This window comes from Heterocephalus glaber, unplaced genomic scaffold (assembly GCF_053883595.1).
Source record: "Heterocephalus glaber isolate CG9 unplaced genomic scaffold, H.glaber_assembly_v1.0 deba00000281, whole genome shotgun sequence".
Taxonomy (NCBI): Eukaryota; Metazoa; Chordata; class Mammalia; order Rodentia; family Bathyergidae; genus Heterocephalus; species Heterocephalus glaber.
In genome coordinates, this window is record NW_028258139.1 from 18,291,265 (window position 1) to 18,304,879 (window position 13,615).

A 13,615-nucleotide genomic window follows, 5' to 3' on the forward strand; every position below is an offset into this window, starting at 1 on the left:
GTTCTCTTTGCTGGCCTAAAAATATTTTTAATAACATATAATATTAAAAATACTATTTATTGAAGGCCGTGCATCTGTCACTCATCTTCATAATGTGAGCACTTTTCCAATCTTACTTGATAAATATCTCCTGTATCTTAAAAATAGTTGTTCTTTCTGTTATATTTCAGGATAATATCTGCGCTCTAGCAATGTCCAAAGTTCACCCAATGTTTTTAGAATTGTTATGAATTCATATGTCAAAAAATGATTTGGTATGGTTGAATCCATTCCAGGAAATATTCTTTTTGCTTTTCTCTTTTTATGTATTTATTTTAATGGTAAAAACACTAAACATAATAGCTAACTACCTATTACCAAATTTTTAAGTGTACAATGCATTATTGGTAAATATAGGCACAATGAAATACAGCAGGCCTCTCAAACTTATTCATCTCACATACCTGAAACTACATGAATTGAACAACGGCTCCCTACTATGTTGCCCTCAGGTTCTGAAAATCACCTTTCTACACTTTATTTCTATGACTGACAGCTTTAAATATCTCACAGAAGTGGAGTAATGCCCTACTTATCTTCCTCTGACTAACTTATCTTACTAAATGCAGTATCTTCAAACTTCTTCTGGATCATAACGTATGGCAGGCAGGATTCTTTTCTTTTTGAAGCTAAATAATATGACACTGCAGTGTATAACACATTTTTCTTTATCTCTTAGTTTATCAATAGATAACTGAGTTGCTCTAACATGTCCTATGGCAATTATATAAAGAAAAGTACAATCAACAACCACTGTTGTAGATGTGAAGAAATCAGGACGCCATGGATGAGAATATATTGTGGACTGCTCCTGCTATTCATCAAAAAAATTAAGAATAGTACTGCCATGAAGTTTTGCTTCTATGTACTTATCTAAAATCATTCAAGTGAAGCGCTGGATGGAATGCTTGCTTTCCTATGCTCATAGCAATAGTGTTCACGATAGCCATGGGGTGTAGGGAGATAATAGCCTTTTTGGTATTCTAAGCATGACATTTGAAGACACAGAAATATCTTTCAATTTGGTTTCCACGGGTTTTTTTGGCTGGGATATGGTGGTCTTTGAGGAACATCTCGGAGTTGCACAATCACAGCAGAGTGCTTTGTGATAGACACTTTCACAGCATGCTGAGATAGGATACTGAAGTCCTACAGGAGAGGGTGCTAGCAAATACTGGATGACAGACTCCCTAGTGAAGATATCAAAAACTGCCGACCATGTTACTAAGTCCCCACTGATTCAGTTTCCAGGCCTCAGTTAAAGAAAGCAAAGTGCCATATTACAAGGCCCGAGACAAAACAAGTAAGAAGTTGATATTCTCTGAATGGCCTGTAGCCAGCATCATGCTGAGAAGGTGCATCAGTACAAAGAACGGAGTTTAAAAACACAGGCCTATATGTGGGGTTTCCACAGCTTTCTACAGCTAGGAGAGGCAAGTGAATAAATTTTAGTGCAGAAAACTGACAAACTTTCCTTCAACCAGGTGATTACACTTAACATCAACAACGTCTTGTTAATAGTATGCATCTTTCATGCTAAAATTTTAATTGACAAGTAATAATTATACATATTTATGGGACACAATGTGACATTTCAGTACAGATATACTATGTATAATGATCAGATCAGGGTAACTGGTATATCCATCACCTCAAACATTTATCAGGTTTTTTAGTTAGAAACATTCAAAATCTTCCCTACTTTTGAAATATACAACTAATTGTTGTCAACTATAGTTACCTTGCTATGTTATAAGACATTAGAAGTTATTCCTCTTATTTAACTTATTTAACCCCACTACCCATTAATGATCTTCTATCTCACCTCTCACATAACTTCTATTCTACTGTATTTTATGAGATTAGTTTCCACATATAAGTGAGAAGATGTAGTATTTAACTTTCTGTGCCCGACTTCTTTCACTTACTATAGTGTCCTTCACTTTGGTCTATGTTCCTGCAAATGACATAATTTTCTTCTTTTTATGGATGATCATATTCCATTGTGTGTATATACCACAATTTATGAATCTGTGCATCTGCAATTGAACACCCAAGTTGACTCCATATTTAGCTGTTTTGAATAGTGGTGCAGTATACCCGAGAGTCCAGACATCTCTTTGACATGCTAATTTTACATCCTTTGCTCATATTCTCATACCTAGTAGTAGATTTTTGTTACTATGTGATAAAAATGGCACTATGCTTTCATGGCCTTTATTATGAGAACATGTAACTGTGATCCCATCCCGAGAAACTCGCTAGACAAATCGAGAGAGAGAGAGGAGAGGTTCTACAAAATACATAATTGTCAAGCTCATCAAAATTAATGATATAAAGGCAAGATGACCATTGTTATTTGGTACTAATCTTATGTCATTAGTTTTATCCTTATTTTCTTATCACTGTCACCTTTATGTCTAGAAGTTGCTGGGCAAGCTGGAAGGATCCATCTGAGTACAATGTTGAGACATCTTTGAGGCGACACTGGGACCGGGTACTGGGATTGATTCAGGGGTCCTGGGTAACAGTTGGGCCAGGGGATGAGAGCCCTCACCAGCATTCACCTCTGACTTAGAAGATGAAGTTTCAAGGAAATCTTAGACACTGCAGAAGTGGATCATCCCTGGGAAAGGTTTCTGAGTGTGAACACAGGAGTCACTAGGAGTGTCTTCAGCACTTTGGAGAATCAAACATCTCTTCCAGGGATGAAACTTCTAGAACGTATCATTCTAATGCCTGTGAGCGCTGGCCTTGGGGTCAGTTCCCTCAAGTGGCTTGCAGAACCCACTTGAGGTCCACACTCCTTTTGCTTCTCACTTCAGGTGGTGTAGATCCACCCCAACCCTGATATTTTCCTTCCCTAATTTTCCTTCCATCCCATTTCCCTGCTCATGATTGAATTTTCACAAATGGGGATTTTTCCTCTCTCTTTCAAAACACGGAATTTTACCTCTGCAAAAAACCCCGCCTGCTTTTGATTAATTTATACATATGTTTTAATGATTTTGATATTCTCACTAACACTACAGGAGTTAATTTAAAACTTTATTTTTCTGTAAATACAAAAAAAAATTGATATCCCAGGAAATTACTCATGGTGTTGCCCAATAGCCACTCTTTCGGTTGGAAAGAGCACTTTCCAAACCAACTGTGCCTTATGCATGGGGTACTTAGCACATAGAACATTAGCTTTAATCAGCTTTCAAATTGAAACAAAACAGACCTACACAGAGTAAAATGCAAGGACTAGACACACACACACATGGGCGAGATTAAAACAAATGCATACACTCATATAAATGACTTTCTGGGTGATACGTAAAATGTGTCCTTCCACAAAAAATTTCCCTTAGGGGTTGTTTCAGTCAATATGCAACGTAACAACAGTCACTTTCTATATTTCTATCAGTATAATCTGACTCATTTCTTATGTTATAAGTAGAATACTACATTATTTATTTTTATGCTTCTCTTCTTTTCCACATTTTTAAAAATTCATTTTTGTCATTTCGGGCAACAATTGCAAAAATGCAATTTACGTTTTTTCTCAATGAATGATATTCTGTTTTATGAATCTATTATTTTTCATCTATTCAAATGTTGAATATTTTGGTTAATTTCCACTTTGTGCTATGATGGATAAAATTACTATAAATTCTCTAGTAAAATTTTTAACATGTTTTCATATCTTCTAGACGTGCATATAAAGTTCACTGCTTGAGCTATATGATAGGTGTATATTTAGCTTTCTAATAGAAAGTAAGGAAAAAAACTCACTACCAAATGTGTGGTACCATTATACTTTCCACTCATGAATTATGTTATCTCCAGTTTCTTCATACTCTTGCTAATATTTTGTATAGTCAGACTTTCTTAATTTGGTCTATTATTGTGACAGTGAATTAATATCTCTTTGAAGCTTTTATTTTTATTTCTAAAGCTGTGACTAATGATGCCCAGCATCCTTCGTGAGTTTATTGGCCATCCATATATCTTCAAGTTTCTATGTCTTTATTATCCACGTTTAATTTATTTGTCTTCTTATAAAAATTATGAGATTTTTATAAATTAATTATACCAGCTTTTTGTCAGATATAAGCACTGAAAAATTGTCATCTCCTAGCCTGTGTCTTGCTTTCCAATTTTCAGTGGTTTATTGTTTTTCAGCTTTTTGACGCATTTCTTATGGTTGTAATTTAAAAATCATTTCAATAATTATTTATGTTATGCAACAATTTCTAGCCTACAGAAAAATATTGAGAATATTACAAATGTCTCATTTTCTGATCTATTTTACAGTGATCTGATGCTTTATTGCTTGCTCTAGTTTGGATGTGGCTTTAGTATCCCAAAGGATTCATGAAAACTAAATCTGACTATAGAACTTAGGGGTGAGCTGTTTGGAAAGTGACTGTTTATGTAGGGCTTTAGGGTGGAGGCCCATGATGAAGTCTTATTGCTTTATAGGAAAAGGGAGGGAGATAAAGTGACATATATGTGTTCCCTGTCTCTTGTCATGTGATACCTTCCAGTTATGCTAGCAAGATGCAGCCCTCTAGACCTTCAATCTCTAAAGTGTGAGGCAAAAAAAAATCTTTTTAAATAAAGTACCCCCATCCCATCACATATATTTTTATACTAATAAAATAAATTGTGGGGCTGGGGATCTAGCTCAGTGGTGCTGCTGCCTGCCTCGCAAGCACAAGGTCCCGAGTTCAATTTCTGGTACCAAAAAAAATGAATTGTGACCCTTGAATATTTTAGTGGATAATTAAAGAATAAACAAAGACATGTATCTAATTCACTAGAGTACAATGGCCAGAGTAAGAAAATACAGACACATACCACCAGCTAACATATTTCCAACTAAAGTTCTTCCAATACCCTCAGCAATATCACAAAAGTGATGCTTTTATCCCATCTTATCACTTGGTATATTGCTTCTGTTCATCTCAAGACTGGTAACATTAACATTAGTCATTTATGTTAAGTCATTTCTATAAATTTTTTGGACTACAGTGATTTCTTTGCCTTTGAAAATTAATGAACAATTTATGCTAGTGTATTTTGAGACTAGGTAAATATTTTCTTCCTTACAAACAATTAGCTATGAAACAGAAAATCTTTTGATATTTCTGGGGAGATGAAATTCTTACTTAAATAGTTTCCAGATAATGATATCTTTCTCCTGCTTTTAAACTTTTCCTTGGGTGGTAACACTTTGAAACAGTGTCATGTTTTCGTCTGGTAGTCTATAAAATTAATGGTCTTTGAAAGGAAACATATTGGACTTGGTTTTATTTGTCATATAAATCTGGTTCTTTATCCTAGGTGGTGAGTTTCATTTTGGCTTATGGTCCTTTATTCTTAAGGTGCAATTTGTTAGGATCTCAAATCTGACCCAGGTGCCCATGAGTGCTGCCTTTGTTATGGCCAGAAACACAGTACCTGCAAGCTCTCCAAGACCTGCAAGCTCTCCAAGACCTGCAACTCCACTCAGCTCTCAACTCTGTGAAACAATTCTTCATTAGGCATTGCAAAGTCAAAGTGGCATAAGCCAGCTCCAGACATGCACCTGGAGGGAGGCCTCATATCTGCGTCCTTAGCTACAGACCACCCCTTTCATCACTCACTGCAGTCTATGAAAATTGCTTCCATAGTTTAAACTTCTGTCTGGGCTCTGCCAACTCCGGAAATCAGCCTTTTTTCTTTGGCTGTCCCCTAATTTAGTTACAGTCTAGAAAGTGCCCTTAGGCAAAAAAAAAAAAAAATGACAATAAGAGACTCAGCAAATTGGTTTCCTTTCTCTTAGGACCCCAGTATTTTGCTGTTGTCCAAAGCTGAAATCTATTTCTTCATATATTACATCTAATTCTATAACTATTCATAAGTGGACTCAAGAGCTTCTGATCAGGTTTAATAGTTTAAATTACTCCATGATTTAAATTATTCCTGTAAAGAAACATCCTCAATGGCTCACACTAAAGGAATCATTAGAGAATCTTCAAGTTACTTGTCCATTGCTTAGAAGATGCTTTAGTCAGCTCAGGCTGCCATAAAAAAATACTATAGTCTGGGTCATCCAAACAAGAAGCCTTTATTTTCTCATAGTCTGGAGGCTAGAAATCATAGGTCAGGGAATCAGAATAGTACCATTTTGAGAGTGCTCTTTCTGGAAAATAGCTATGTCCACACATGGAGGATACAAAGAGAGGCAGAAAGTATGTTCTTTGGTGCCTCTTCTTATATGAACATTAACCTTACCATCTTGGAGTTAGACCTAATTTAAACCTAACTATGTAACAAAGGCCCCAACTCCAAATACCATCCCAGGGAGATTTAAGGCTTCAACATGGGAACAGTGAGGGAAAACAATCATTCCGTCCACAACAGATGAGCCCCTCAATGTTGATATAGTAAAATATTGATTTCCTTCTCAATATTGATACAAAAACAAGATGAGATAGCATAAGTTTAGACAGTTTAAGAAAATAGATTCCAAGCATAAGGTAAAGAAATAAATAGATTTTTTTTTTTTGGTACCAGGGATTGAACTCAGGTCCTCACACTTGCGCAGCAGGAGGCAAAACCACTGAGCTAAATCCCCAGCCAAAGAAATAGATTTTGACAGACATTTTAGGGAATATTTCATGAAAGTTTTGAATTTGAGTTTAAATGTGCAAAAAGACAGCAGGAATTTGGGGTCAAGTATAAGAAGCAGATGCTAGAGGATTAATGTTTATTATTCAAGGAAATTGATTTCAAAGACGCAAGTAACTTGTTTTTAAAAATACAATTATAATACAATATTTAACCTTCTGTGTCTGCTTTTTCATTTATGTAGTATTATGGTCTGAAATTGAATATCACATTGTTTCTCTAAAAAGAGACACCCAAAATATAAATCATTTAAATAGCAAAATAAAAGAGATATTGTAGGAAACAGGGAGTTAGACCCTGCAGGGATAGGAAAGAGATCTGGAGAGGGGGGAGAGGAGGAAAGGATGTAAAAATGATAAAAATGTATTACACACATGGACTAATTCCTGAAGATGAATGTAATTAGTACATATCACAAATATATACTAATAAAATCTGAATTTATAAAAGTGAAAAACACCAACAAATAGAACCAATAAACATAGCCTTTAACTCTTCATTTGCTTGTTTTTATCTTTCATACACCAAATATTTATTTTTCTCCAAGGTGATGTTTATATTTTTTTCTGAGGTTTAATCAGAACATAAGCATATTTGTGATAAATATATATATATGTGAATCACCTTAACACTTTGAACATCACTCAGTGTCAATTTTAAAACACACACACATACATACATATAGAGATATAGGAACTGCATACACACACACACACACACACACACACACACACTGGATATGTATGTACATAAGTAAGCATACTTGTATACTTGGTTAATAATGCCTTAGATCTGTGGGAAGTCTGGAACATCTTTATACATTAATTTACATGTATCAAAAATTTCAAATTAATTGGTCCACTATTTAATAGGAATTAATTAGAATATGTGAAAAAAATCTCACTTTTCCACTTACATACTTGGGAGCCAATACTCAGGTTTCACTGAGCATGGAAGAGCATTAGTTCTTCAGGTCATGTTACAGTAAGTAAACACTGTGTTTAGGAAAACACATACATTCTTATGAATTCTCTGTGCTTTCCCTTAGCATCTTTTCTTCTGAGAACTCTCTATCATTGCTCATCACACTGCTTTTATGTTAAATAAGACATTGTTGGCTGAGGATTTAGGTCAGTGGTTTTGCCGCTGCTGCGCAAGCAGCAGCTAGATCCCGAGTTAGATCCCCAGTACCAAAAAAATAAAAAAATAAGACATTGTTTACTTCCTGAATGGAAGAGCTATAATAAGGGTTGAACTATGTTGCCTGCAACACTTTAAAACTGTCCTGTGCCTATGTGAGCAGATTATAGTATTCAGATGGTCCAACCTACAATATCTGTTGGATGAAGCTACCTCAGTTAACCTCTGGGAAACTAAGTCCCCCATCTCTGTTCTTGTGCTTCAATACCTCTCCATATTTCGCTGCTGTGTCTTCGACTATGTGATGCAATTTACCACCTGTGTGCTCTGCCAATCCCTCAAACTCATGTGTCTGAAGACGAGTTTACTCTTCTTGTCTTCCTAATCTGAATATTGTTCAATTATCGACACTGTCATCACTTCTATCATTTAAGCTGTAAAGCATGTAGTCTTTTTTCCTTTATAAAGGCTTTTAACAGTTATTTGATACAATTTATGATCCAGTTAATAATTTTCTACATTCCTGACTAGCAGTTTGAATACTTTTCACTTCATTCTTGTTTCCCTTGACTTAACCTAAGCACATGATCCATTGACATTGATACCACCAGCAGTTCAATGGGAAGATGCCTGGACCAGATGACCTAGCTACTAGTTGTTACAGAGACTAAGGCTTTGAACTCATAGTTAGTTATTTAAATTCTAAAACCTTTCACTTTTCTTCTTCATAAAGTGAGGGTAAAATTGACCATTTAGTTGCATTACATTTTGAAGCTTATTCTTGTTCATTGAATATAGAATATTCACCAGAGAGTACAGATACATATAAAAAAGTAGGTACCACACCAATCATTTATTGTGTCAGAAGTGACAATTAATGAATAAAATAGACTGCCTTTACAGAGGAGATATCATGAGACTATAAACAAGGTTCTTTTAATGAATGCTCAACAACAAATTGCATATATGTATACAGAGAGCTACATAGTGAGGTGGGTAGTGAATGAAATTGGGATTAATTAGTTGATTAGTCAGTAGGTATTATAAAACTGTATAGTCAGTTTTCATTTATATGTTCAATATATGTTGTATATGTGTTATATGTTTGTATATTTGTTTGTATATATGGTACATCTTAGAAACAAATATATTTATCTCTGTTTTTCTTTTAACATTAGTTTAAAATTTTCTCATTTTCTCATGCTAATATTTGTATGATAGTTTGCTATGATATTTTCTCAATTTGTAGCCAATGAATATACCATATAAAATATTCTAATTTTTAGGTATTTATAATATTTACATTTTCTTTTCTCTTGAATAAAATGAGGATGAATTTGTTTTACACAGATTTTTTTAACTGATAAACTAGTTTCTGTGTTTTCTCTCAAACAGCAGAAAATAGATTTTGACAAAGAATCAACTAGGTCAAATCATAAAACAAATTCTCAGCATATAACCAAGCAATTGTACTATTTATTATATAAACAAGGGAACTGAAGACATATGTTCACATAACAACTTGCACATGAATGGTCATGGCAGTATTACTTATAATAACCACAAAGGAGAATTAACACAAATGTCCATCAACTCATAATGGATAAGCAAAATATAATGTAATGTATGTAATGGAATATTTTACAGCCACAAAATAATGAAGTTCTGATATACACTGTCATGTGGGTGAATCTTGAAAACATTATTCTAAGTGAAAAATAAAATTAAAATTCCCAACCTTGATTGTCAACAACGAGGAAAAACTGATCAGCTGTAAATGAATGTCCCCCCAAAAAATACAGGGACACTAATGTCCAGGGCAAGAAAACAAAATTTGTAAAAACAGAGTCAACAAAATTCTGTAGGTCCATTTGATTCACATATAAAAAAAAGATAAGGGATTTAAACATGCTTTTGATATACTTCTGCCACTGAAGTTACATAGCTCTAGTTAGGTGATATGAAAGATTATGCCCTCAAAAATAGGTAAAGATAATTATCAAAATACATAAAATTATGACACTCATGTAGATATCACTCCATATTAAAACATGTATCCATAAATATATGACAAGTATTAAATAAACTGGAAGATATTATAACCAGTTCAAAGGAGAGAACAAAGAACATAAATATGAATATTGATTGGGAACATTGAGATGAATATACAAGTGCAGGCAAAACTGGTTTGATTACTTGCGAGAGAGAAGGACAACTGAACCTCTACTGCAGGTTTACGTCTATCAGTGACTACCACTTACAAAGAGACGTAAAATACTTTAGAGACAAAGTAAAGCTAGAAACAGATAGATAACCTAAAATTGTGTTCTACAGGTAAGGAAAAGATTTCCCATCATCAAGGTTTTATTTGCCAGAGTTCTAACGTCTAAAAGCAAGTGAGAGTTGCCTCAAAATAGTGAATAGAATCAGTTTAACTCATGAGAGAGAATTTACCAATGTTATAAGCATGAAAAAAGACAAAAGAACAGAGATAAAAATATTTATTGTGAATATTTAAGTAATGGTATAAATGGAAGCAAAATTGTTTTCATTATGCTATGATAAGTGAGACAAATGGACCTCTACTGGACATGAGATTCAATATGCCTAAAAGCGGCCAGGGGTTTACAAAGGAATGTAAAACAGCACAAAGACAAACCAAGGCTGTGACCAGAGAACCTGAATGGTGTGCTAACCACCAGGTAATGCCTTCATTGAAACATAAATATTTCTAGAATGTTAAACCTTAGTAGAAGGTTAGAGTTCCCTCAAAAAACTGTATCTAGTTACTAGGATGACCAGGTTCATATATGGACATACATAGACAGAGGCCTAACCAGAGCCCAGTGGACACCAATGACATCACAAAGCCCAGGCTGTCACAAAGGCAGCTCCTGACCAGTGAGAAGCACAGAGAGACAAGTGGGTGGGCACAAGCACTGCTGTTTGGAGAGGCTCAGGCCAGAAGAGAAATCAAACTAGGACAACTGAAGCCAAACACAGCAAGCATCATGGCTGGGAAGAAAAGAAGGCAGAACTCCTCTAAGCCTAGGAAGCAGGCAGTGTCCCGGTCCACAAGAGCAGAGCTGCAGTTTCCCGTCAGCCGTGTGGAGCGTTACCTGAGAGAGGGTGGCTATGCCCAGCGCCTGGGCTCGTCCACACCAGTGTTCCTTGCTGGCGTTCTCGAGTACCTGACAGCCAACATCCTGGACCTGGCTGGCAAGGAGGCCGAGGGCAACTGCAAGAAGCGCATCACCCCACAGCACCTGGAGACAGTGATGGAGAACAACCAGCATCTCCGTGCCCTTTTCCAGGGTGACACCAAGTCTCTGCTTGATGAGACGTCCCAACTCAAGAAGAAGTGTTGAGGCCTGAGTCCCAGAGCATGGCAAGACCTTATCCTCCTCCTCAACCAGCCCTCAAAACACCCACAGATGAGAGAGCCATTGCTCTTACCATCAGTCTTGCCAATAAAGTGATTAAACCAATGCCAGTTGTTTGTTCTACTCTTTTTAGTTTCTGTCATTTTGAGTTAGAGGTGTTGGGCATCCAGGAGGAGTTGGCCTTTGAAGGTGGGAGGGATAGAAGCAATGGTCAGTGTGGGGCCTTTGAGTCGGTGTTTTCAGTGGGTATATGGTGTGGGTAGTGGCCTTATGGCTGGAGCTGGTTGGTTAAAGGGAAGGGAAGACATTCTCAGGGAAAGAACTGGGGAAAGAAGACACTGATTGGGGGTGGCCTCCCAGGCTTGTTGGATTCCTAGCAAGATGCTGGCAATTGAAGAGGATCTGAAGACCATCACTTAACTGGGGAATGGTTTATTCATAGTAGGGAAGGTCTAAGGTCAAAAAGTGATGGCAGTGGATGTGGAGTGGGGAGCATGTTTGAAACAATGGTGGCAAGAAATGAAAGGGACAGGAGGATTTACATTAAAACAGGAAATGAGAAAAAAAGTGCAGAACAGAAATTGTGCTCATGTTGATTTCTTTTGTTATTTATCTATACACTGCCTCAGTCTAAAAGATGAGTTAGCTATGGAGTATTTGTTTGCATAGTTAATATAATTTTCTGGTCTCTATTGTGGACAATGCTAAATTGCAATAATAGCTAAAACAAATGAGCTGACCCAAGACTAGCACAGCAAGCGGTAATGAGTGGTTATTAATTATTAAGGAACAGGTGTATTTATAACTGTATTTCACTTAAAATATAATCATAATTTTCATATTTGGATACCATCATTTATTGAGCATATATTTGAAAGAACAGTGAAAAAATATCAGTGCCTGAATACGTCCTTTGAGAGGATTAACAAGAACATGGATAACTCTGTCCCAAATAATGAACTCACAGTACATGCAGTTTCTATAAACATGGTGCTGTGCAGTTTGAAATAAGATATAGGATTCACATCAAGTTACACAGATTATTAAAAGCCTCTGAATGGCTTTTTGGGCTAGAGACAAAATAGATGATTATTTGGAGATTATAGATATGTAATATCTCAAAGAAATATAATGCAAGCCACATATAAAATTTTAAGATTACTAGTGGGCACATTAAAAAATTAAGAGTGAATTGCAGTGGTTTATTTAATCCAATGTATTAAAATACTATCATTTCAATATAAAATAATTCTAAAATCATTTTTTAAAGCTTTCTTTTTTATTATACAAACCCTTCATAGTTGCTCTCTTAATTACTCTTCTTGCTAGGACAAAACATCCAACACCCAAAGTTAAAGGAGGAAAGGTTTAGTTTAGTTTACAGTTTATAGACTCTTCAGTCCATAGTCAGTTGTCTCCAAAGCAAGGTGGCATGGCAGAGGAGCATCACAGAGGAGAAATAGTCCATGGCAAAGAAGGCAAAAAAGAGGTGAAACAGCAAGCAGCAGCAGCAACAAGCCTCCCTTCTCTCTGCCCCTTTATATTCCATCCGGGCTATGAGCCTATTAACTGATGCCACCTATACCGAATGTAGGGCTTCCATTATCCATATCCTTAATCCAGTGTTACACTTCTCCTCCACATTCAAACACCCTGACCCAACCACCTTCAAAACCTCCCACCTATGAACACATGAGGCTTTGTGGGGACGTGTAGACACAAGCTATATCAGTCAAGTATTTTCGTTTAGATCTTTCCTCTGTTTGGCTTACTGCATTGTAAGCTCCTCACAATCGCTGGTACTAGTGCCTGCTACACTGCAGCACACAATTTTAAATCCAAGAATTAGAATGAAAACTTCAACATAAAAATATTTCTTACAAAACTCATGTTCTCTCTCCTGGTAACTATATCATTTCTTAGCCAAAATAATAACAAAAATATACCTTATGTGAATGAAAGAATATTTACAAATAGCAAATTCAATTTATATGAATTTCAAATTCTATTTGGTGGTTGTTGGTTGGCCCATTTCTCAATATATATTCTATTAATTTTTTTCAGCTGGAGAGATAAATACTGATATGTTGCTATTACATATTATTGCTCTTTCTTTACATAATTTCAGTCATAATCTGTACGAGAATTGATCATTTGCCTTTCTTATTTTGTTTATGTTTTAGATCTAATTCTTTATCTGCAATATCTTTGGTATTTTTAAAAGTTTATTTGTAGGGAGATAGATGCATCTTGAGACCATAATGTTTAGAGAAATAAATCAGGCACACAATCTTAAATATTGTTTGGTTGTTCTCATATGAGGAACCCAAACTGTAAACAAAGGGCAAAATAAAAGGTAGATAATAGGAAACAAGGAGATAGATCTTTCT

The 13,615-nt window shown here is 35.6% G+C and overlaps 1 protein-coding gene across 1 annotated transcript; it reads left to right on the forward strand.

Moving 5' to 3' along the window:
• The first annotated feature begins 10,737 nt into the window (after window positions 1-10,737).
• On the forward strand, window positions 10,738-11,331 carry LOC101717590 (histone H2A-Bbd type 1-like). The gene has a single exon (XM_004837909.3). The coding sequence runs from the start codon at window positions 10,854-10,856 to the stop codon at window positions 11,208-11,210; it is 357 nt and encodes a 118-aa protein (XP_004837966.2). The 5' UTR covers window positions 10,738-10,853; the 3' UTR covers window positions 11,211-11,331.
• Window positions 11,332-13,615: the final 2,284 nt, after the last annotated feature.